Source organism: Cataglyphis hispanica, chromosome 17, assembly GCF_021464435.1.
Source record: "Cataglyphis hispanica isolate Lineage 1 chromosome 17, ULB_Chis1_1.0, whole genome shotgun sequence".
NCBI classification, from domain to species: Eukaryota; Metazoa; Arthropoda; class Insecta; order Hymenoptera; family Formicidae; genus Cataglyphis; species Cataglyphis hispanica.
The window spans coordinates 3,939,854-3,967,521 of record NC_065970.1 but is presented as its reverse complement, the minus strand read 5'-3'; the positions used below and the strand labels follow the sequence as shown (position 1 = coordinate 3,967,521).

Sequence of the window (27,668 nt, the reverse complement as noted above, 5' to 3'; positions counted from 1 at the left end):
TAATATTAAACTAGTAAACTTTTTTTGTCTCTGTATGTAAATGCGCGCGCCCAACGCCGATTTATTTGTACAATTGTAATGATTTCGAACGAGTTAAAAAATATTATTCTCCGCAATCAAAACTTGTAAGTTCGCGAGAGAATTTATATTTGAGATTTTTTTCTATTTTTTTATACATGCTCTCGCAACGCTGTATAGAAACGTGTCGTGGTCTAAACGAGTATATTCCATTTTTTTGCAATACAATAGCATTTTTTGTTCATTTATATTTGTAGAGATCTACATTCGTTTTCGTTTTAAATCAATTTTTTCCCCTCTTTTTTTCCGGAAAACGATTTTATGTATTCAGGAGTCTCTGAATATGTTGTATTGTCTCTCGATAGAAAAAAAAAGTTAAAAACTTTTTTTATTCCGCGAATATAGCTATGTTATAATTATTTAATTAATACGTAAAATATATCCATCACGTATTTATTGAGCAAAATGTGCAAGCTGCAAATTGCGAAAGCGAAACGAGCTTGCACAGTTTGGAAAAAAATTTTTCATTATTTTATCATCATCAGAGCCTAAATTTTCCTCTTTTAAAAAATTCAGATAACTTTTATTTAAAACATAGATTGATCGGAGAATGTGTCGCGCGCGTTTAATATTGTCATTTTATCTCTTTCGCAATATAATTTATAATTCTAATCGTTTTCCAGAATGCTGACAGAGAGAGGGCTTGCAGCAGTACTTGGGGTACGCGAGGTATGCAAAACTGATCAAATTTACCAACACCGATATGCATGCAAAACGTAACGTCAAACGATGAGAAAATCCGCTATGAAAATGCATACACGCGGGCTTGTCACACATACTCCGGGGAACTGTCCCAGACTAACTGCTCGGGATTTCAATATACCTGTCTGATATTTTTTTTTAATCTACGATTTAAAAAATATTTAGTGTACAAAATTTCCTTTATTATACATATATATATATATATAATTTGTAGATATTTTCACAGGTATTTTTATATACCTAGTTTAGTTTTCAGTCTCTTTAATTCCGTCGAATATTTCTGTATAAAATTCACCATAAATATCAGATATTTTATTTTTTATTTTTAATAATAAATGAAAAATATGTGAAAAATATATTTATAATTATGCAAAAATGTCCACTTATTTGCATGCCTTTTACATATTTTTTTCTACTTAATTCTTATATTTTAATATTTTATTGAAGATGCAAAACGAGTATATATTAAAATAATGGATAAATAATAAATCAAAAACTTGATCATTTTTTTCATATAATATTGAAGTATAAGTGATTGTAAAAGTATATTAATTTTTTTTATCTCTTCAAAAACACATGTGACAAATATTGCGCGGTACTATTCGTGACACTTGCATGTTAAGTAATATTTGGCAAAAAAAGGTAACTCCCGCCTCTCGAATATCCTATCCCTCGACAAGCGTTCTGTGGGATTGGGTCATAAAAATTACGGCAAGCCTAACGTATGCGCGTGTTCCGCTGGGTGTGGTCACACACGTGTTGCGTGTCAGGGCCAATATCGCGCGATATATGTTGTAATGCATACACACACACACACACACAAAGAAGGTAAAAGGGAACGTCTGTGCGATCGTTTCGATCAGTGCGCGAATTCCGAGCTGACAAAATAAAAGTTGCTCCGAGTTGAACAGAGGAGATTGGCGCGCTTCGAAACTCGTTCGAACAGATACCAAGACGATCGTCAAACAAATCGCGATCGATGCGCGACCAGTTTTGATTCAATCGCGATTGTTATTATTGCGACATATAATTGATCGCCGCATCAACACGTAATTTGCTCAGCGAAATTGATATTTGTTCAAGCGACGGACGACCCACCAGCGCGATTTTGTTCGAGAAATTTCTTCTTCCGCCTCCCCCTCCTCCCCTCCCCTCATCTATTGTGAAATCGAACAATTTATTTCTTCTATTGATATTTACTCTTCAACTCTTGTATCCACCATATATATATAAATAATCACTCTCTCATGATATGAATCACTTCAAATAAAAAAGGTCGGGGATGAAAGGGCCGGATCGATTTCATTTCACGCAGCTCGATAAATAAATTACGTTGACGAATTAAGGAGGAGTACTTTCCGTTCTCAATTTCCTCTCTCGGCTCGATGTCCCGAATATTTGGACGCCGCTGGCCCGTGGAATGATTTATCGGCCAATGTGACGTGACCGCGGATGAGTTCTGCGCGATTGCATTCTATAAAAGTGAAACGCGGCCGTCTCGGGGACTCGGATCTTTCCAATTTATTTTTCCACGGATGATTCTCGGCCCGTGAATAGCGGAATAAAGAGAGAGAGAGAGCACAGTTTTCAAACCATCGGTTTGTATTTGAATTTCATTTATATACCGGTAAAGTATATATCCTCTATAACAGCTATGGAGCATGCTCGATGTCGCCGGCTCGGATGCCGATGCCGAAGATTAATCGTACTTTCCAATGTGAAGACAAATCTTTCTTATCGCGCTTACCGAAAGCAGATGGATTGCCGCCGAAATATCGCCGATCTACGAAAATGGATCTCGAAGATCATCGTTTTTATCCTTGTACGATTTAACACTCGATCGCTTAGCTAAAGAACGCTTTAAAATTATTAATAAATTATCTTTCAAATTATTAATTTTTCTCGCGTAATATTTAGATATCCTTTAGACTTAGACTCTCTCGTGTTTACAATGCAAAATGAAATTGACTGAAACTTCGGATAAAGTGTCTGCAGCTTTTTTGCAGATATAAATTTGAATTTTTAGACAGAATCTGTCTGAATTTTTGACACACTCTTTTGAATTAAAAAAAAAAAAAAAACGACTCTGATGATTAAGACAAATTGTCTGAAATTTCCTTCAGACATCCAGATCTGAAAATTCAGATAAAAATATGTCTGAGAAGATTATTAGAAAATTTTTTAGTATATATGTCGTGGTCAAATACATAATTCGTCATTTTATAAAACGTCTAAGAATTCATAAAGTGCGACGATATTCTTAAATCATGGTTGAAAATGAAATATTTTACAATCTGGCTAAGAATTTTAGTCTTTTCATAAAATGCTAACAGGTCACATATTGTCAAACGCAACAATTTGTATACGTCGTTTTAGATTCTGGCTGGTTCATTTCAGTCATTTTATACACGTCGCGTTTTTATCGATTTTACTTTACATTACATTTGATAAAATAATAAATGTCATAATAAATGTGGTTTTTTAAATATTTTTTTCGCGCTTATATCTCCATTTATTATTTGTTTTCAAACATTATTTTCGAGAATTTTATTTATGTTATTTTTATAAAATCTTAATTGTAATAAATACAACAAATATTCATAAATACAATAAATAATAAATACAACAAGTATGCATACAAGCTTTTTCCCATTAAAAAATATGCGTAATTATTTAATTTTTAATTTTTTAAATTTTTTATAAATGGCTATTCTACAAAGATGATTTAAGAATGTGGCCGCACTTTATAAAATTCCTAGATTTTATAAGACGACGGATTATATAATAAATGGTTACAACATATAAATTACTATTATATACTTAATATTTTGTGTATGCAAATATATTAATAAATATCACGAGAAAAATTTCGCAAAAATACTCGTCCATCGAAAAAGCCCCAAATACAATTAATTCTTACATTGTAGTTGTATAGAGTAAATTAGTTCAAGTCCACCGGGAAATCGTACGCGGAAGTGTACGTTTACGCGAGGAGATTTCGTACCAAATCATTTGAGCTTACAGCAAATTGCAACGAGTTCGGCTATTGAAACTTTCAAGACTTTGCGAGAGACAATATAACACCAGTCGGGCATCGTGATTACAAATTAAAAGGATCGAAAGTTGAAAACAAAGAGTTCCTGGTGGTTTCGAAATATGAGAGTGATAAATCTTGAGCGATTATTAAAGAAAGTTTTGCGGATTCTTGTCAAAAAAAAAAAGCAAGATATCACCGATTCGGTGAATGAGATTCAGAAGCGAAAAATCAGAATTTGTATTATAAGTGAAAAAACTCACTTTTCATTTATAATAATATTTAAAAAATTCTATATATAGATATATAAATTTGGATTAAGTAAAACACAATTTTTCAATTTCTCTCATATAAAAATTTGATTAGAAATGATGTTTTTGTACGGTTTTTCGTGACGTGTTTTTAAATAAAAAGTCTGCTGAGAAAAATATTGAATAAAAGTGCTATTATCTCACAATCAGTATCAAACATTCAAATCGAAATTCTTTGAACTACAAAAAATAATAAATATTAAACTAAAATTCTCGCAATTTAATAATTTAAATAACTTAAATAATAATAATAAATTTAATATACTAATAATATACTAAAAATAAATATTACAATAACAAATAATTAAACACTGCAAAAATAGTAAGCAAATATTTTGTCCTATCGAATTAAATAAAAGGATATTTCTAAATCCTTTACTTGCAAAAATTGCATCAACTTTTTACAGCCATTTCAACATCAACGTCAAAATATTTGAGACTGAATATCTTTCTGAAGAATGTTTTTGACAGGATAATCTCTTCTATTATTCGCCAGCTCTTGCAACGCATTCGTTTATTAAACGTTGATACGCGACGGTCGTACAGATATCCCGGATCATTATGGCTTTTTTGGTCGACGATCACCGTGAAGTGTAGAATCTACGCGATAACGATTTCGACTCGTTAGAGAATTTCTGTAACGAAGAAGCGTGTATAGAGCGAAGCGAGTTTCGTCCCTTTCCTACGGAGCTATTATCACGGGGCTGCGTGTCGCATTGCAAACCGCAGTTATCGTTTTTCAGTACGCCGTAACGATCCGAACAATGCTCAATTAACAAGGTACGCATACGTGAGCCAAGCGTAGATTTTACGAATTGAAATACAATGCGATGCGGTTGCGCGATAGCACATATACATATGTGTCAATTCGCCACAAACGCGGAATAGATACGCGATAAATTCGAACAACTCGAAAAATCGAACTATTTGAAGAGATACACAATTTTTTTTTTTTTCCACCACTAAATTTAAATTTAGCGAGTTAATTTATTTTAATGCATTTTTTGTATTTTTAATATTTTAATATTTTTAATATTTTAATATTTAATGTAATATTTTTAACACTAAAATGTAAGAATTGTTTTTATTACGAGTTATTTTTAGTTTAAAAAAAAAACCAACCTTTTTTTTAATAACTATTATAATAACTATAATTTTCCCTCATAATTTCAGTAACATTGATATCTGTCAAGAAATAGATTATTGTCGAAAAATATCGGATAAAATTATTTCTATTTAAAAAACATAAATAAATTCAAATAAATGCAAATATACGACTTCGTTGCAATAAAGAGTATAAAAATGTATAAATTTTTATACTTTTTTTTTAGAGCACCAGATAAATCAGATGCCGAAGAGTTAGAGATACGAGAGAAACGATGATGAACTCACTCAATGTCGCATTGTTGACACGTGACTGATCCGTCTGCGATCTGAGTAATCGCAGTCGATTCAGCTTGCTCTGTTGTTGGTCCAGTTTGTGCCTCAATCTAGCGAGTCTGTCCTGCTGTGCTGGCTCCTGAAACAGTAAACAGTGCGTGAACGCGACTATTGTAGGACGAATATGAATCATGAATATGATGAATATCCGCCTAATGCAATGAATGATTAAGAGGATTAAGAAATGGAAAATGAAATAGAAAGTGAAATTGTCACGAACATTTCCGTGTTTGACAATCTACTCATGACAGGAGAATTTTCTATAAATACAAACAGTGTGGAGCGGAGGATTTTAATAATATATTTATTTAATAAATCTCTCTAAATAAATAGAGGAGCTATTCAACAATTTCTTCTTCGCGATTCTAATCCGCAGTTGTATCGATAGGATTTGATAAAATCGCAAAACGAGAAGAAAAGGTCTTCCGGGATCACACATGACGTCTTTAAGGATCAAGGCTATTATTAAATCGCGAAGGTCATCGTAGTCATATCTTTTAACTCCCTCGCCATAATTTTCGAAGGAGAGACAACACGCAACGATCATGCAAATCACCGAGATTGACGCAATTGGGATTCTAATTGTCAAAGTTTACACGCGTATTCTTCTTCGATTTGAAATTTTTTTTTTTCAGCTTCTTCGATTTGAAATTATTCTTTTTTCAGATTTCAATTTTTATCACATTTACACAGGGTGTTTCTAATATTATCTATTATATATGAAAGACTCTTAATAATTTTTGACAAAGAATCATCTCTTAAAATTTGTCGCGCCTATTTGGAAACACTCTGTATATACGTAGCTAATATTTTTTTAATAGCGTTCTCGAATGAAGCAAGTTTAATGACGTCATAATTTCTCTCTTAAATTATTATTAGTTTAATCAATAAATATTTCGAATAAGCGTTTGATTGATTAATCGGAGCGAAAAATCTTGTTCTTTAAAGCCAAAATAGTGTCAACAAGATATACCTTATGTTACATAATATATTGTATATTAATCAGATTCTCAAAATTCTTTTTAAACCGAACATATGTTTCATGACAAATTGCTTTTTAATCGCTCTCAGAGTTACGACAGACCTACTTCGCTCGAGAAGGCTAAATAAATTTTATTCTCTGAATTGGTGCTTTAGTGCGATTTTCACGTGCCGATAAGAGGAGAATGGGACTCACCTGTGCGCCTCGAAGCACGGCTAAGCGGGCCTCTTTCTGCTCCAGGAGACGCCTTTGCTGAGCGATCTCCCGCTGTTGCCTGGCTGCCATGCTTTCAAGCTCGCTGAGCACCAGCACAGCACCACCCCCGCCCACTGCTAACTGAAAAACAACAAGATAAATGCACGTAAGCGAATATACGAATGTGCCGAATGTGTGTTAAGGTAAAAGGTGGATGTGGGAGCAGGTATACGAACGATAGAAGACGCCGAATCAACGATTAATTACATCGCGCTTTAATATCGACATTTCGATCAACGCCTTTCATTCTCTATCTTGACTTTTCCGCAATAACGCTAAGCTTTTGCGAAACGCACGCGCTGATAAAAGATTATATATTGCTGTCATCTCAGGTGAATTTTCCGGTATAAATATTTAATAAAATGTATCGCAAAATTCACGTCGAGCTTGAAGGATCTGAAACTAAATAAAAAGTTCAAAAGAAAATTCACTCCCGTCATAATCTGTCAAATACATTGAAATTTCCTGTTGATGAGTAAAAATAAAAATCTTTCGTATCTTGTATAGAAGAAAATAAACAAGGAATTTTAATTGTGGGTAATCTGAGAATCAAATATCAACGCGAAATAAAATAATCTTTCGTTCATTGAGTACGACATAAAAAATATTAAGTTACTATTATCAAGACTGAAAATCGTTTCCATCTTGAATAAAATCAAACTTTTATTCATTTTTCACTCGTTTTAATTTAGTTCGAATATATAACGCTTTCTCTCAGTTACGTCAAAAATTAGTAAATTTAATACATTTCGAAACGAATAAATTTTTTGCGCGCAAAGCACTCTTATATGTCAAATTAACGATTTGTCGTGCAAAATATAATTCAATCTCAAAATCATAAATATTATCTTATATCGAACAAACCTTTTTATAGAGACTGTACCACGAAAATTTTATAGCGACTGTACACAAGAATTCATGAAAATAAAAATTTTGATTCTACAAAACAAATCTTTAACTCTATTTACCTCACAAATTAATTATTGATTTTTAAAAGGTCAAAAGTACTTTGTGTCAAACAATGTCAAATTCATGAATCTCCAAATGTATTAAATGTATTAAATTTATAAATGTATTAGATTAATTTTTGACGTAACGGTTCCTCCCTAAGTCCTGCATTTTCCCGACACTTCGCGAGAAAGAAAAAGAAAATACGAGCGGCGAGAGGTGAGCGTTGCTGCAATGATGCGCGCGGCTCTTTTTGTTTCATCTCCCTTGTGCTGCCATCATCACCTGGATAGGATCCGGCCGGCGTGTCCGATACCAGGTAGAATCCCAAGGCCGGCCCTTCGAATTCCACCGCGACAAGGACTCCGTATAACCTTCGTATGTCAATGAAAGTGCGGTCAACGGCGCAGCAAAATAAACGGCGTGTCACAAACGAAGGCGCGCGATGAAAATGTCGCGTATTTCACGATCGACCGATGCGGTCGCGCAAAACCGATCGAGAGAACTTTGTAAAGAGGATTTTCTCGGGCTTTCTCGCGTTGTTTAATTTTGTTTCTCATTTTTCGATACCGATTGAAATAAAACGCATTTTCTCGTGTAAAAGAATAAGCTATGCACCTCTTCCTGTCTCTCTCTCTCTCTCTCTCTCTCTCTCTCTTTTACCTTTTATTATATTTTTGCATTTTTACAAAGCGTAAAATAAATGCAAGAAACTGAAGAAAAGTTTTGACGGGGGCAGTTTTAGGTGAATTATCCGCCTCATCTTTTATCTGGAAGTAAACATACACGGTAAGATGCACAAAATGAAAAATAGCGTTCCTATAACTTAATGAAAGGTAAATAAACAAAGAATTGAATTTCACCAAAATCGCTTTCAGCTTAAAGCGAGATCGATTTTTCCTTGATTTTTCACTTGTCAATTTAATTTGTGTCCACATATATATCTGCCTCCATGTAGGCCCCGAATTCTCTTCCTAACGCTTCGCGTAAGGGAAAAATCGGAGACGGCTTTAGCGCGCGAGGAACGTGTGTTTCGCGTGAGGAAAAAGCGCGGATGTTACTCATATTGCTGTATATTTTTCACGACAGGCGTATCCGAAATTATTCTGCGACACGAATGCGCAGTCTTGACGCCGCTCGTGTTATTCAAGTAACAATGGATAATCGTCGAAAATCGAAATATTATCATTCATATGTATATCGAGAGAGACAGAGACAGAAAGAGAAAGATAGAGAGACCGACAAAGAGAGAGAGAGAGAGAGAGAGAGAGAGAGAGAGAGAGAGAAAGAGAGAGATAGACAGATAGACAGAGAGACAAACAAATGGAGAGAGATAGAGAGAAATAGAGAGAGATAGAGAGACAAATAGAGAGAGATAGAGAGAATTTTCGAGTAAAGCAAATTTAATCGCTTAATCGCTTTGAGAGCGATTAAATGCAATTTGCCATGAACATATGTTCGATCGAAAATGGATTTTAAATCTGATTAATATAAATAATACATCAATAATATAAATAATAATAAAGTACGTCCCGTTTGACGCTATTTTGACTTTAAATAGCGCAAGACACTTTTTGCCACGATTAATCAAATATCAAACGAAACATTACTCGAAACATTTCATCGATTAATCTCATATCCAAATAATCCCAAGTTTCCCTCATACTAACCCAAGACGGAGTTTATGACGTTATATAAATTCATTACGTCATCAATCGCTCTCGAACTTCATCAAACTTGCTTCGCTCGAAAGATAGCTGGGGGATAACTCCGGACAATGTGTTTTATGTGTGTTGAAGTTAATCTTCGTCGTGACACGCGATCCACCGAACAATCGCCGCGCGGAATCGAGCGGCTTCGAGAAGCGAACGGCAGCTACCTGCGACGAAAGTATCGCGTTGCTGCTCGCGACGATGACAATGACAATCGTGAAACGAGGAAGATAATACAAAACCGCCTACGACGGGGGCCGCGCTTGACGTTCCGGCCTCTGCCTCTTTTCATTCCGCGCGCGTACGCATGACAGTTAATTGTTCTGAAGCGGCTGCGAACGCGCCGAGGAGAATGTTAACGAAACAACGAACGGCGCTAAAATGTCGACGCGCTCGACAGACATATCTGCGATCGCCGGGAGAAATGGAAAAGAGTCATTTCCCGACAGGCTTCTCTCTCTTTCTCTCTCTCAGAACGACGGAGACGACTCGCGCCCCGCAAATCCCATTCAGTTTCATTATCCCGGCGTGCAACGGAATGCGAGATGTCTTCATTATATATTCTCTTTTTGAACTATAAAAATAAATACATTTAATTTTCTGGGTTATACCTGGATCCAGATATATTTTATATACTTCGATGATTCTTTTATTAAATAAATATTATGTTTATAATATTAATCACGTTTTTTTTTCGCACGCATTCAGATTGAGTCACAGTTCAAATATTATTTGTTTGCCGTTAAAATATTGAGAATTGATTTGCAAAATGTTAAAAAATATTATTGCTTTTTTAAAAATATTTTTATTTAATTCACAAATGTATATTCTCTTTATATTAATATCTACAATCTTTTACGGCTTTTACTTTTAATATTTATTTTCCCTCAGGTAAGAAAAAAAAAAAACTTTGATATAAAAGGTAATTACAAGAATATGGAAGAAACGCAATCCTTTATGACGCCAAGTCTTTGATTGATCCAACTAGTTGCTTGAAAGTAAGATTGCAAGGAAAAAAAGAGTAGTAATCTCGGGTATAAGATCGAATTCGTTGTGAATGGGCGCGAAAGGGAAAAGTTGCGAGAAGATGTTCCCTCGCGAGAGAGAACACGTAAACGAAAAAGAAATTTCTCATAGAAAACGGATTCTTGTAGAAGCGGATAATCCCTCCGGGAGGATGATCCGCCCGGAGGACGGATCCCTCTCCTCCCCCCCTCCTTCGCGAAATTAATTTCCAAGAGTCGGAGAGAACAGGTATAAGCGCGGAAGAAGCCCGTAACGTAATCGGCAGTTCTGTTCGCCTCGGCACGGAACCCCGGCTCGGTTTAGAGCGAAAATCTTTCCGGGCGCATTCACTCGCGAAATTAATGAAAGCGTAATTTTCTATACATTTCTTCATTATGATATAATTTCTGCACGTGCGTGTTTAATCCCTCTTTCTCTCTCTCTCTCTCTCTTGCTATATCTCGAATTGAGATATTTTACACGTCTTTTATTATATAATTTATTACTTTATTATACAATTTATTATTTTATTATACTTTTATTATTTAAAATTTTACTATATTATTATTTATTATAATATTATGCAATAGCTAGGTAACTGACAAAAATTGACATTTCTCGTGTTGTCAGCTGTCACGCATTGAAGAGAGAATTATAACGGAATAAAAAGAATGTAATAACTGCTGCTAACGAGGATCGTTCTTTTCTTTTTAACTGCATCTTTTTGCACTTCCTACGATTAGAATAAAACGCGCTTTACAAAGAAAAGTAAGAAAATAAGTGTAGAAATTAGACGTGAGCGTAGAAAGGACGAGCTTGTGCAATTACACAGATTACACAGTCTTATGTAGTACAATGGATGAAAGTGTAAACACGACGGACTCGCTGAGAGATAATTACGGAAAATTTATACGATCATTCCAATAAAAAATGGAATATTTTAGGCACGCATGTACTTTAATTAAACCTGAAAATAAATTTTTCAAACATATCTCTCTCTCTAATTACATGCAAACTAATGTACATATGTGTGTGTGTGTGTGTGTGTGTGTGTGTGTGTGTGTCGTAGCCAAATTACATAATCCATCATTTTATAAAACGATAGATCATCGACGAACGTTATCAGCGTTTTATGAAAAAATAAAAATTCTTAGATTATAAAATATTTAATTTTTTCAACCATGATTTGAGAATGTGACTGTACTTTATAAAATGCTTAAATGTTTTATAAAACGATTATATATTTTGGCTACTTGAAACTAAAATTTGGTTTTTTATTTCTAACTTAATTGTAGTAGCATAGAAACGCGAGAAACGTCAAAAACTTCAACATTCCTGGCACGTCTAATTAGGTTTCTAGTACGCATTATTAATGCATACTCATTGTCGCAGTATGTTTACCAACTTCCACGTATTTATTCATAATGTGCAAACCTCCCCGGCGGAGCGAAAAGTGAGGGACGGTACGTCAAAGTGTCGTCGAGTAGAACCTTCCTTACCTCGTGGTGTCCTACTCGCTCGCCGTTGCTGCATCCCTTCGTCTCCGTCGTGACGGCCGAGGGGACTACTTTTTCCCTTACCGCGACGGACTTGCACTTTCTCTTGGATTTTCCATGATGGAGCTTCACAGCCACGGTTTTCACCTCGAAGTTTTCCCGCGGATACACGCACGCCAGCATCCTCGCAGTGACATGAACCGCGCGCACCAAGGTCGGCGAGAGACCGCGCGATCGTCCCGGCTTTCGCTTTTATACGCGATTTACAAAACTAACGTTCTCGTTTGTTTCCCTTCACGCGCGTTCCCGTGAAAAGAATGCGACAGCTTTAAGAAGAAACCGACGTCGACTAGAGAAATATTTTTTTAATTTGGAGAGACTCCTTTAAAGGAATCTCCTTTAAAGAAGGTTAATTTTAAAGAGACTCTTTTAAAAGATTAATTTTTCGTTCTCAAAATTTTTTGAGCAAGAGTGTAGGAAGAGGGGAAGTCTCTTTTGTTTGAAAATATTTTGAAAATATTTATATTTCTAAAAAATATAGATTACAAATTTTTTTTTATCATATCTTTTTCAAATAAAATAATATTCATGATAATAAATTAAAAAAGAAAGTCCTCTGCGAAATAATAATAAATATAAATATTTTTAAAAATATTTTCATTTCTTTTATTTTTATCAATATATAATTTTAATTTATTTTAATTTTAATATATAATTTAAATATTTATATATTAATAATTTATTGATCTTTTAAAAATATTTATATTTCTAGGAAATATAGATTACAATTTTTTTTATCATTATATCTTTTTTAAATAAAATAATGTGTTAATGAATTAAATAAAAAAGGAAAGTTGTCTGCAAAATAAAAATTAGATACTATTATTTCATTGACCTTGTTATTTTTTGAAGAAATCGTTTGCTGATTATATGAACCCAATAATTTAATTGTCTTATCAAAAGTTTATATATTCTTTGTAATTATCGATTGGCGAATGGCACACCAGATAATACAATATTCATTCAAAGCAAATGCGAACATTGCCTGCTACTCTACCCTCCGATATACAATATTGCAATATTCTATAATAACATCATAATTAATAAATCATAATATAATTAAACCGTTAATTGAAATTGTTAATAGAAAAAGGGAAATTATTTAAGAGACAATATTTTGTGTTATATGATAATCTTTATATATAAAATCTATTATCTTTATATAATATATTTATTCTGTGTTATATGACAATGTCTTTATAAATGCAATGACTCTTTTATATAAAATCTCTCATTAGGTTAAATTCTATGTATATTATTTTTTGAAATTTAAGAAAGATTAATATTAATACTTTTATTTAATAATATAATTTGTGCCTTTCTCAAAATTAAATAATCAAATATTGAATGAAAGTTCTCTCGATGAAGTCTATCGAATATTGAATCAATTTTCTCCTAACGAAAATGTCATCCTATGGAACAATTGTAAATTCGCAGGATGATTTGTGAATGCCTCTCGAGAGTTAAGGGTCCTAAGCGACCTATCGATAAATCTGCCATTGAGCGGTGCGAGTGTGTATACGCGTTGCTTTCCATTTATAAGCCACTTGACACAAATCGACATGTAACGCTTTTTAAAGATTCAGGACGACAGCGGATCGAATTGCCTATGATGCAGGTAACGCGCAAAAACCACCGGATAGAGGTATAGGTAGAGACACGGAGATCTCGCTTCTGCTATTGTGATGATATATAATAGGTAGATTTTTCGCGCGGCCAATTTTCGACTCTATCTCGATAAATATTTTTCAGGTCGAGTCACCGTTTGTATCGTGACATTTCCAATATTCGACGTTACAGCTTCTCGTAATAACCACAGATATAAAATAAAATATAATACGAAAATAAAATACGATTAATTAGCGAACATATAGACATTATAATGAAATAATGTGATAATTTTGGCTTCTCATTTTACGTTTTCACATAATTGTATTAATTTTACATTAAAATTGACACGATCGTCGTTTTAATGAGAAACAGGACAGGAGCGAATAAAATTTTAATCACGAAGTCATTGAGACAAATTTGATATCGATTCTTTCTTAGCGAAACTATCGAAGCGGATCTTCTTTCAGAACTTTCCCAATTTTTCAAGTTTCGGTGGTATCTTGTTAGTGTGACTAGCAACTCTTATCTCTTCAAATTTTCTCGTTAAAAATCAATGAAAAGCAACTTAGCAATTTCACATCGTTTATAATTAAAATATTATAATTTGATAGCTTTATCCTTTGATTATAAGGAAAAAAATTATTCGATATTCGATATTTTCATGGAAAAAAAAAAAAAAAATTGAATCCAAGATGATCAGAGAGCACCTGTCACTCATTTGTCATCTGATAGAAAAGTAGGGCGCCTTCTATAGCCGAAACATATCTTCAAGAAACTTGCAGTTATTTCGGTCGCTTATGTCACTAAACCTCTATAGGTCCGAGCTCGCTGTCTCTCGCTCTCGATATTCATTCTCCTCGATATTCAACGTCAAATAATCGATAACTTTCCCGCTTTCTTGGTAAAAAGAGTGAACTAACGTAGCGCGAAATCGATATGAAAATACGGATTTATAGAATTTCCGCGAAGGATGCGGGATGAAAAACGAGCCACGAAGAACGTCACACTGTGCGCCAAGAGATCCGAAATCTTTCCGATATTACGATTCGGCAGCTCGTCAAGATCTAAGGAAGCTAAGGAAGGGAAAGACTTCTCTCTCTTTATGCCGTATCTTCTTAGAGATTAAAAGAGAATTAAAAAATGAAACTTTGGGTAAAAAAACTCGATAAAAAAACTTTTTTTTTATTTCTCCAAAAATAGGTTTTTCAATCCATTAATTATTCAGAATGTTCATTCTTTTTTTAATTTATAAAAAAATTTAATTTTGATGTTTATTTATAAATCTTTGACGCATGGCTCCGAAAAATGGGCATCAAGTTTACTAAAATTAGGTATCAGATTTCATGTCCTGTATTATTCTCACTTCTGTTCTAAAATAATAAAAATAACAGCCGTTTAATTATACTTGAGAAAATTCTCTTCTAACTTTTATGAAACTTTAAAAATAAAGAACATCAAAAAATATCATTGGATTATAAAAATCAAAATTAATCTGTTTTAAAATTCTTCGAATTCTAATTAAACAAATGCGAAGTAATAATCAGCTGTGTCACATCCATCGAAATTAATTACTGACCTAATAAACAAAATTAATTTAATTCCCATATCATCTTTTATTGGAAAAAAATTAATTTTTAAAAAAACAATTTTTTACCACAAAATATCGGTTTTCTACTTAGTTTCTTCCTATTTTTTAAAAATTCGGTTTTTTAAATCTCTAGTATCTCTTGCCGTGACCCGGTAATTCTCTATCCTCGTTCATAAAGTGAGAAAATAAGGCGTGCGATAATGAGCTCTATCTTAGAAGCCGAAGAATAAAGTTACGTTGACACCGCTCCGTTGAAAGTCGCAGGCAAAATGTCGCGATAAATGCTGTTAAAATTTCATCAAAATCCTTGTTAAAATTTTACCTTCTATAACCGTATTCCTTTCAAGTATAAATTTGATGGATCTCTCAAAGAGATTTAATACAATAGCGTTTATAATTCGATTCAAATGTAGGTATGTATATATCTTTTGTCTTTCGTTTTTGGTCTTTTTATATAATATTTTATTGATTCTTCAAAATTAGATTTTTCACAATATGTCAAAGTAATTTAAATATACGAATATTATAAATATTATAAACTATTTTTATTCGACTTCGTAGCTAAGAATAATACACGATATGAGAGTCATTCCTAATTACTTGCTCACATTTTAAATACGTCCGAGTCATATTATTACTTCACGGTTTTTATTGTTGAATGTACAATTTCGTGCCGATACAAGGCTTATATAAATTTTTATTTTAAAATCGACCTAATAAAACTAAAATAAATAAAAATCGACAAAACACATAGCTTAAAAAAATATCCAAATACAAATAAAAAATATTTGATATAAAAAAAAAAAAAATTCTTTTCAAATATTTTTTTTTTTTTTAATATCAAATATTTTTTATTTGTATTTGGATATTTTTTTAAGCTATGTGTTTTGTCGATTTTTATTTATTTTAGTTTTATTAGGTCGATTTTAAAATAAAAATTTATATATGTAGAAGTCGCATTTTTTTTTAACTCACCACGTGCAGAGTGCTTTATGTAAATTGTGAATGCAAAGCCGAGAAGTTCCGCCGTTGTGTCTGTCTCGTGTGAAAAAAAAATGTATTAAAGTGACAAAATATTCTTCAAATATAAACGGTACATAACGTACCGTGCCTCGGATGCAGGACGGTTAAACGAGTTGCCGCCTGCGTTTACGGCACGACGCAACTCGTACGTACGTGCAGGACCGGCCAGAGGTGCATATCAATTTATGGAAATGAGAGGAATACGCCTGGCACACGTGGCCGACGATGGTTTCGCGCGTTGACGGCTATCCAATTTGGCATGCAAAGCTCGGCAACGCAAATTAGATTTCAACCTAATTCGCGAAAACGTCGGTCGGCCAAGTCGGTTTTCCCGGGAGATGTAACGAGGAGGCCCGACAGTCGCGAAATTTAGCTGCGTATAGGGCGTCCGGCCCGAATCGTTTTAATGAAAGAAAGGGAGCGAGGATGAATTGCACGGGTGCCCTTCCCCGAGTCGTTCATCAGCTAATTTTCTCCCCTCGTAGATCCTTCCTTTGATCCACTTCGGATCGATACTCGTCTCGGTAAAAAAAATTTGACGAAGCCTCCTCCAGTCGTTCCTCTTGCCATCGCGCACTTTTTTCGACGCGCGTATGAAAATGCGCGACAGCAGCTTTCCTCACGGAAACGGAGATGAATTCAACAGGTTTTTATCAAGCCCCGATTATTATGCGGTACAGATGCAGCTTACTACGTCGTAATCCGTCAATTTCCATGCTACGCTAACGGCATAGCGAATAGGATTAAAGCTGAAGACACCCTGGGGAAAAGCGCGGCTGACGCGCTCACGTAATGCCGTGAGTGATGCGAAGTCGATAGTAAGTATGCATAAGCGAATCAAGTATATAACTTATATAAGCGAGTAACTTTCTTGTTTACAAAAAAAATTTATTTAATCCTTTTTTAAGCTTCACCGTGAAAAAATTTTCTAAAAATCCGAACACACTTTTGTCTAAATTTTCAGATCTAAATGTCTGAAGGAAACTTCAGACGATCTGTCTTGATCATCAGAGTTCTTCTAAAAGTTCAGAAGTTTGTTTGGAAATTCAAGTGTGTCTGAAAATTCAGACAGCGTTCTGTTTAAAAATTCCGGCGGCGTATCTGCGAAAAAAGCTGCAGACTCTTTGTTTAAAGTTTTAAGTCAACTTCTTTTTTTTTTCTTTTTTTGTTTTACAGTGCTTCCATATTTGATCAAAGTGATATTAAGTGATTCCCTTAAATAGCTTCTCTCGCTCTACGAGAATATCAGGAGGATACAACTGGATTTTCAATTTAGCATATCTCATCTTGTCGCGGATTGTAAACACACATTTACGGCTGATCATTGATACAAGACCAACGACGCATTTCATATGCGAGGTCTTAATACCTTTGACACTCTCTGCCGGGACAGACGCGTAACGTAAGTTAGTGGAACGCGTTAGTAGAGCGAGTTAACGAGCGAGTTGGTAAACGAGTTTTTAAGTGAAAATGCAATTCGCGCCCTGTCGTCGCTACATGCGTGTCGACCATGCCGACTCGGGAATGAATTAGACCGGAGCCGAGTCTTTCGCGAACAGCTCCGCCGGCCTGTCAACAGTGGAATTTACGATTCGTGTGTTGCACGTGGAAGCCGAGAGGAAGCCACGAAGAGAACCAACGGTAATTTCGCGGCGTGCTCTACCAAGGACGTTCCCTGTGGCGACTGAGCGAAAAACTAAACAGGAAAATCACATTCAACGACCGCTACTTACGTGCCATCATCTCGCCGATTCTTTCCGTGAAAATATACAGGCAGCGTGTTCTACAACCTTTTATGATGTAAAAATTTCACGTATCATGGGAACGAAAATAAATTTTATTATCGAATTGAATTTTGACAGCGATAGTTCTTCTTCGATAACGTACATTTCCGGTAAATATTTTAAACATTCTTTCTAAATCGCCTCAAGTTTGACAAAATAAGTTCGAGAAAGTAGGCCAAAGCGTTTAGAATATACGTGATGTAGTTTCCAAAAATTTGTCTCCGTTCAAGTCTTGAAATATTAAAACAATAACATGTATTACACGCAAAAGCATTGAAGATCTTTTCTCTCTTTCTCTCCTATATATTCTTGTATAATTTTTTCTATTTGATTTTTCTAATATTATATTCTATTATTATTGTGTAATCTGTAATATTATATTGCTATTATTATTCCCATATACAAAATTATTGAAATATACATACTATTTTCCCTATTATTTATATTATTATTATTTTTAGTACTCGTATTGGTATTTTCTTTGTATACGTGTATTTAAATAATTTTTAAATCATAGAAGATAAAAAGATAATAAAAATAAAAAGATTCAAGTGTCTGAAATAACGCATGTCTTTTTCATACAATCGAAGGATTTTCACTTTTAGGAATTTCCTCTTTTAATTTTTTCCACCAACGTGCGAGAGAAAATGAAATTTTCGCGTGTGGAAGGCCGATCAATTTTGCATGGTGTAAAATTATCCTGTATGATTTATCCGTATAGAGGTAGCGTGTTCCTCCGCAGGGAGACTAATTTGTCTCGTCTGTACTTCCCGGACTCATCAAAGTTGTACGTATCGCGATTCAAGGTGCATCCCACGTACGGGACGAACTCCGGAAATATAATCGCTGAAACGCGGCGGCGGCGGCTGTGCGTTTCATCAGTTTCGTTTCCGCAAATGTCAGAGTTTGACTTCAAATTCCGATATACTACGTAAGCAAAAAATACAAATTTTGTAAGCTTACATCGAGTAAGTGAGTTATACGAAAGTTCCCAAAATTTTCCAGTCATTTCACTTCTCTCTCTTTTCCTCAGATAAATTTCAAATAATTTTAATACACATGAAAAATAAACAATTTGATTATTTATAATATAAAATAAAATAGATCGATATTACTGTATAAATTTATGGAATGTAGAAGAGAGAGAATTTAATTTAGTGGAGATGCAGTATCTTCTTGAATACAAAATAATATTATATTAATAATATAATCCAAATTTTCCAGTTATTCAAATTTGTCTTCTCTCTCCTTTCCTCAGACAAATTTTAATACACATAAAAAACGTACAATTTTTTATCTATAATATAAAATAAAATAGATCAATATTCGTGTATAAATTTATAAAATATAGAAGAGAGAGAACTTAATAAATATGCAGTATTTTTTTAGAATTTATCTTGATATTCTCTCTCAAAGAGACTTAAATAAAATAAATTTATGTAAACGCGGTACTTTCAGCTCTTTTAATCGCTGTGAGAGATTTGATTCTATCTAAAGAATATCGTTCAAAGGAGCACTTCCTTAATTGCCTCGAGTGGTGTAACAACGTTCTATCCGCAATAGATACTCATGCATATAATGATAAGTATCATTAAACGGCGTAGTAGAGGTAAGCGAAGAGACACGCACTGCAGAAACGTAACTCCATCGAACTTGATAAAGCTATTTCGATGATACAACTCCCCAAGTTTCAAGCTCGAGAAAGAGCAGCTGTCTACCGCTTGATAACGTCATTTCGAATAGTGTAAATCCAAGTTGAGCTTCTACGTGTATGCGACATTAATTTACATCTAATTATACACGTAAAATGTGTACTGATGAATAATTCATGTAAACAACATATGCATCTGTTCCAGACGCTGTAACAGTGATCCAAATTATTTTTTAAGAGTTCGAAATAAATTGATCTTTAGAGTTGAGAGTGACTTAAATGAAAGTACTATTAAAATTATTATTAAAAGTTGATGTAAAATGTCTGCATAAAAGCTCAATCTCTAAATTTAATTCCCACAAGTTCTTGAAAAGAGTCTGAGATGACTGCCATTTTTTTTTTTTTTTTCCTTTTATAGTCCGAGTAAATTTTAGAAAGTAGAATGTGTTAGTGTATTTTGAGATACGATTCAATGATGCTCTTTCATCGCGGTTTATCTCAAAAAATAACAAGGTTACTTTCTTGAATAGTTGCGAAAATACTAGTTTCAAAGTTTTTCACGCAGAAACAAAGAGTCAAAAGAACGAACATCAAGAAAATTAAATTATTTCGTAGTTAGATGCTAGCTGTTATATATATATATATATATATATATAATGCAGTCTATATTTAATTTTCTGACATCCAAATAAAATGCAGAGAAAATATTCGAAAGTTTTTATTTTCTTAGACCCTTCTATGTCAGATTTTAGAATTTTTTTTTTTAATTTACTTACATGCCAGAAATACCGCTTACAAATCTTATATATTTCATTATAATATATTAATAGGTAGAAAGCAAATTACAAAGAGCTTTCTCCTCTTTTACTCAAGCTCTATTTCACTTTCCCTCCTTTACTTTAACTGAAATTCTGTATTGCAAACGATAAGAGAGCTATACTTCGTTACTCACTCAGTAATGCGCTCATACGAGGCCTGCGCGAAGTCGATGAACTTGAAATTCTAAAGATAAATTCATTTCTAAAAATGACGCGACGCTTGCTCGGTTCGCCGGAAAATCAGCCGGTGCCCGCAAATCTGTGGCCCGATGAAATCACGGAACGGAAGAGCGTTCCATTGATACCAAGGATTCTTATCAACACTCGGCCGAGATCGCGGCTCGAAAAAAAGCTCGAAAAGCGCGTGAAGCGTTTTTCTCGAAAAATCACGGTCGCGACGGTTCAATAAATTTCTCGATATCTTCTAAAGATGCAAGACTGATTTTTTCGTCGCGAAATTGAGATAAGAAGTTCGAATTGTCGATCGAGAGAAAGAAAAATCGTACATCTGACAGCGCGAAAAAATCGCGATCGGATCGGTCGCGCGCCAACGATAATTCACCCAAGATGCCAATCAATCCTTGTCAACGAGAACTGTCAATTTCTGCGAAATCAGAAGCGACGGAGACGACGTCGCGAATACACCGCGCCGCGCTCGTCGACGAACTGCATGGCCGAGGTGACCGCGCCGCGTCACGTCACGTCATCGCGCATCGCGCAGCGCGCAACCACCCCTGCCGCCGGCCCCAAATCCGCTTCCATCCCTTGCATCGCGCTGCGAGGCGCAATGTGTGACGAGCGAAGAGCGTTTTAATAAAAATTATAGTTTTTTTAATAATTTATTATGAATTTTGTAAATATGTAAAAGTGACAATCGATCGAGATACGTAATTAGTTTACACGTGACATTAGCTTTAATGTCATATGTGAAATGTCAAATTTTGAGAAAACAACTAAATTAAAATATTATTGTTTAAATTTCAAACTTCTGCTGATAAAAGTATTTTACTCGAAACACGTATTTATTAATATTAAATATTTATACCAATAAAATCTCAAATTTTTTATAAATAATTTATAATCGTTTTTTAAATTAGATTTATTCTGAATCTTATAAATATGTGAAATTCATATAATCAAGCTAAAATAATTATAGTTTATCTGAAATGTCAAATTTTGAAAACAACTAAATTAAAATATTCTTTATATTTCAAACTTCTGCTGATAAAGATATTTACAAAAATATAAAACTGTAGATAATTTTTTTTAATTCAAGATTTCTTTCGAGACACACGTACTTACAGACACTAAATAATAATTATACGACTAAAATCTCAGATTTTTTATAAGAAAATCTTATAATCGACTTTTAAATTCTCGCTTATTCATTTAATTGTAAATTTAAACAAATATTACATATTAATATTTTTTTCTTCTATATACATTCATCTTCTTAATTTTCCATTCGCAATCATATTTCATAATCATCGTTATCATTATCATTGATCGTCGTCTTTATCATAGTATTCATCCCCTTTCCCACTTTTTGCTCTACTTTCCTTAAATATCCCAAGTTCCTTAAGTAAATATCGTATCTCTTGAGAACTAACTTCTTTTTTCTCTCTCGCGAGAAAAGATGCATACTTGATATTGCGAGGTCTGATCTTATATAAAAAAAAAGTTTTAAATCTTTCAGACTTACATTCTATATCTTTTCGCGTTTTACATTTCTCGGAATCTCAGATTATAAATATCAGGAAAAATATTACGAAATTAAAGTATTTATCATTTCGAATGCAAACATTTCAATGGTCAAAACCTCTTATTATTACAATCATAAATTTGTGAAAATATTGCCATATTTTTTTTTCATTTTAAGAATCATACAATCGTCAATGTGCTAAAATTTGTTAAAATTGATACGCGCGAAGTAAACAATAATATTTCGCGTTGTATATGTGATATTTGAATTATATTGATATTGTAAATATCGCTTATATGTCTCTCCTTCGCAAATGCGCAGATATATAAATTGAAATTGAAAAATGAAATAAAAACTGAGATTAACGTCTCGTTAATAAATCCTTAAAATTCGACGAGTTTATTACAGTTTTTAACAGTGAAAATTGTAAAACGCTTTTTCGCGGCAGCGCAAGCTCCGTGTGGACAAGAAAAGGAAGTATGGAGAAAAAAAAAAAAAAAGAAAAAAGAAATGTACAATCAAGGGATTATGGCGCTTTAGAAATGATATAATCTGAGCGAGTATCGGGGAATTTTCTCGCGGGGAAAAACGCCGGAGGTTAGAGCGATTCCCCGTTTTCCCGTGCACGTTAATTGCACACCTTTGTTATTCTCCAATCGCGAATATACGACACGGATTTGTTTTTTTACTCGTGCGAGAGAGATGGATAATATGCATACGTGCTAGACACACGAGCTGTATCCGAACAAGCGACGCGGATTAATTAAATGCGGATCTAATCCGGAACGATTTCCTCTTTCCCGGACTTTCCTGCTATCTCGTTAGTATTCGCCGATGACAGTTTTTCATCGCATTTCGAGCTTATAGTATATCAATCATTAATGCTGTATCACGTATGCTCGATAATTGGCATGGTGATTAATTATTGTTATATAATATGTGCGATATAATTATTAATTACGACGATATTCAACTCTCTCTCTCTCTCTCTCTCCCCCTGTCTCTCTTTTTTTCTCTTTCTAAACAGTATATACCATTTTAAATATAACATTAATTTTTAATACGCACATCGTTATCGTTCAAGAATTTTCGAGCAATAATAAATTTTTATAGATTGGATATAAAAATGACGATTTATCGATTTCGCTTTATATTTTGATCTGAAAATGCCTAGTAAAATGCGGAATAAAAATACGAACGATGTGGAATAAACATCGGGCTATATATTTCGAGAGAGAGAGAATTCAAAACTGGTACGATTCAAGCGGAAGATCCGGAAGAAGGGGGTTTAAAAGCACGCGAGCGTTTCCCAGGAGTTTGTTAATTATGCGCTCTTTACTTTCTCACGGCGGCAATTGGTGAGCTGCCGCTGACGACGAGTGTCGCGGGCGACGCAAAGTTCAAACGAAGAGTCAGGGGATGGTCAGAGTCTAGGACAGAACTAGAGAACTTCCGAGTCCTCTCCAATTACGTCGGTACCGACCAGTGACGTACTCGACGAATGTCCAAAGCGTAAAAGATCGCCAAGTTAAAAAACGGCTTTTAAATTTCGATTATTATATACTAGTGAAAAATTATGTTACATATACTATACTATTTTTTGTTTCTATAATAATTATTATAATTATAATTATTATTATAGTTATAAAATGTAGTTAAAATATTATAACATATAGTTAAGATATTGTAGTTATAATAATTATTAATAATAATTATAACTATTATTATTAATAATAATTATTATAACTATAATAATTAATATAAAAAATATGAATACAATAACTATAATAATTCTTATAAGAATAATAATTTATCTAGAGAACGTATTTTATTACAAAATACATATAATTATTATGTGGCAATAAAACAAAAATATAAAAAGATAAAAATAAATATAGTATTTATATGCATAAAGATGGTATTTCTAACAGTCATCTTTCTATAAAAATATCTGTATATTTTTTTAATAACTTTTTTTCATCGCAAAATCTGCCATCGTGTCTGACTTCGATATATTTATTCTCATCCATTTTGATGATATTCTGCCAGTTTAAGTCTACGAAATAAATGTATCGTGAAATCAGTCACGATCAGCAGTAAATATCTCTTTGTGATTCCTTTTTTCCTTATTGCAGTTTAAAGATAATTTTGCATGTGCATTGTACATACACAGGGTGTCTATCCAAAGTTTGTGAAAAAATTCTCTGTCTTTTCAGGTAATTAATAATTTGTTCAAAATTCCAGATAAAATTAGAGAATTTTTAGATGGAATTTTTTTAAATAAGATTTTTTCTGTGCGTTTTCTAATATTTTTTATTCCAACAAAGGAAAAATAAATCACTTAAATTTTAAATATTAAATTTAAAAATGTGCCGAGAAGAACTAAATGACTTTTAGAAGATAAGTATTTTTTATTTTTTGTCATTAATTGTAAGAATTACAATAAAAAATGTGTATTAAATACTTCATATTCAGTATTTTTTCGTATTTTTAACAATGAACATATAATCAAAGAAAGAGAGAGAGAGAGAGAGAGAGAAAAAGATATATATTTATAATATATCGTTAAATAATAAGTACAAATATCATACACATATAATGCAGAACAAAGCAGTTTGATCGAATAAAAAAGTGAAATAACCCGCGGTGGTTAATCCTTTTTTTTTTTTTCTTCCCACGTGAAAATTCCGTGAAATATGTTCTGCTGTCCCTTAGTTAGAATTAATATTCCATTATTCCCCAACAGCACCTATGAAAGTAGTCTCTTACTATTCCCCGCGCGTCGCTTAAGAGTTTTTTTCGTATCGGTCAAGTATACAAGTATGCCCACGTGCTGCCGATAATAAATCACAATTACGTGTAAAGAGCCGAGGTCCATCTCATTAATGTCTCGAGATGATTTATCGATCTGATGTATCCATTCTCCGGCAAAAGTAATCCCGCGTAAAAAGGCGGGTACTTCCACTCGCGGGCAATACATATATGATCCCGCTTCTCAAATTTATAATCCGACATTTGCATGCGGCGCTCCTCTACCCCCTCCCCGCCCCCGCCGCAGTAACGAGCGCGCTTTTTGCACCTGCGTGAAACCGCAAGGATGCGGTAAAATCGAAATATCGTAGCTGGATTAACGTTGCTGCCCCTGCGGTTCCCGTATTTCACAACCGCGCTCGCTCGGTTTTCCATCGGAAAATACCTCCCGAAATATATCGTCCGAATGGAAAATGTGCCTGCTTGATATTGCTTATGCATATCCGGAGGGGATTAATTTAATCGGGACGATTAAAATTTCTCAGCTTAATTTTTGTATCCAGACCGATGTTTTTATTTACGGGCTCTTCTTTCAAAGAGATCACGACGAACGATAAAGTTTGGGATTTTGGGTGCTCGCTTTTTTTTTTTTCTTCTTTAAGAAAAAAATTACAGCCAAAAATACGCCCTGACTCACGAGTGATGCTTTAATAAAAGTGGAGGATGCGAATTCATTTTGAAAAAAAATACGTAAAAGAGACAACGAGACATGTATATTTAATGCGAGTTTCCAACTTAAAATATGTATGCATGTGAAAATATATTTTAGTTTTTCCCTGCGAGGGAGATCTCACGTTTCACGAATAATCTCGAGGAAGGAATAAGAAAACATAAAAGCTTTTATGTCTGCTGCGTGAGGACTATTCGCAGAATTTTTTACCGTCGAAACGTCTTCATTATTTTTCTCCAACTCTATATAGAGGCGAGATGACAGATCCTTTACCACGCCGGTCTTACTTCATTAATCGAAATCGGTGCGTAACAAGTACGGCCATTCAAATCGAAACAGTTGGCTGCTCGTTTGCCGGGAGTGTCGGCAACGAGCGTTTTCCCGTTCACGTCTGTGACACAAAACAGAGCCTATTCGACCGTGTATGGGTCCGTGCGCGACCACCACTCCACTCGAAAGGGACTAAATGAGGGAGTGGAGGGAATTTATCTTGACTTGGGCTAAGCTCCTTTAAGCGCTCGGCAAAAATACGCACAAGAAAATACATTATAGATGTACGGCAGAGAGCCGGCATGAATATTAATGGAAGTCTGTTATACGTCGACTCGGTTGATTAATTTGATGACGTAAATATTTTTTCAGTAATAAGTAATTGAAATTGAAATAGCGAGGCCCTGTTAATGCAACCAATAATTAATAATTTAATTTCGAGCAGGATATTTCTATGTAACATTTCGATTCAATTCAACTTCAGTTTTCATTCATTTTACTCTTTGCTTTTGAAATTCCGCGATACGGAATAGTATCGCGGTATTTGTTTATTAAATAACAGCAAGGTGAAGCACTATCGGAGATATTCTCCATCGCGTGAATGAACCGCTGACTTATTATTCAACAGCTTATCGAACAGGTTTGTGGTCGTCATAGAGACATGACTGCGACAACAATGGTGATACGAGGTTTACCGAGGTTGAAGGATTTTCGAATGCGAGCGAAGATATAGAACCGGTCAAGTTCGGGGAAAATTTTAGAGGAGGCAGGATCGATAGGAGCGAGCTTGGTATGCACGGGCATCGAATATCGAGTGACATTTCATCGTGTGTGATAACGAACACGACATCAGCGACATGACAGTCGCAATTGATGAAGGCGCTATTGTTCACTGTAGCATTCGGCGAAATATACATACACATACAGGGTGAGCCTAAACGATCCGGCCAGACTTTGAGATTTTATAGGAAATTTAATTCTGAACAAAAAGTTTTCCATAAACATGGGTCGAAAAATGTTTCCTTAAAAATTAGCGCTTAAAAAAACCTCTGAAATCACGATTATTTTATACATTTTTACAAATATTTTGAAAAATATGCGTTTTTTCAAACAAAAAGTACCGAAATAAAAATTGTAGAAAATTAAATTATCTTTCAAATAGGATCAAAATAATTTTAAAAATATTCTACAGTACTATTTTAATTTAAAAAGAAAATTATTTTATTTTTATGAAAAACATTTTTATATTTATTCATTTTTTCCAAGAAATTTATTGAGTTTTATTTCCTTTTTATTTTATCTTTTTTTTTACCTTCTGCTCTTCCTTTCATTCTCCTGTAATGACTGTTTAAACAATGCAGAAAAATAAAATTTTTTTAGTGGAATAAGCAAGATAAACATTAAAAATCAACTAAGACCATAATATCATAAATAAAGAATATTTTTAAAAAGCTTTACCATCCATAACCGGAAAAACACTTTTTTATATATTTCAAACTAATTATCTCAAAATCTATGGAACGTATCACAATCATTTTAATCTTATTCTAAAGATAATTTAATTCTCCACAACTTTTGTTTGGGTACTTTTTGTTAAAAAACGTATACTTTCTTTGATATTTATAAAAATGTATATAAAAGTTCGAAATGATCAGAAATCGTTGAAATAAATAGCGTCGAAACGAATGCTGCGATACTTCTTTTAGACACCATGTAT

At 33.8% G+C, this 27,668-nt stretch overlaps 1 protein-coding gene across 4 annotated transcripts in view; it reads right to left on the bottom strand.

Annotated features, from left to right (window-relative positions):
• Positions 1–27,668, bottom strand: part of LOC126855793 (putative mediator of RNA polymerase II transcription subunit 26) — a 70,105-nt gene that overhangs the window by 13,453 nt on the left and 28,984 nt on the right. For 3 of the 4 annotated variants that reach the window (XM_050603743.1, XM_050603744.1, XM_050603746.1), the window contains 2 exons: positions 6,743–6,883; positions 5,518–5,644 (listed from right to left, as the gene is read on the bottom strand). In XM_050603743.1, coding sequence (XP_050459700.1) covers positions 5,518–5,644; positions 6,743–6,883 — 268 coding nt within the window. Of the gene's footprint in view, positions 1–5,517; positions 5,645–6,742; positions 6,884–11,966; positions 12,271–27,668 lie in introns of those variants that run through there. The other variant, XM_050603742.1, reaches the window with a different exon arrangement.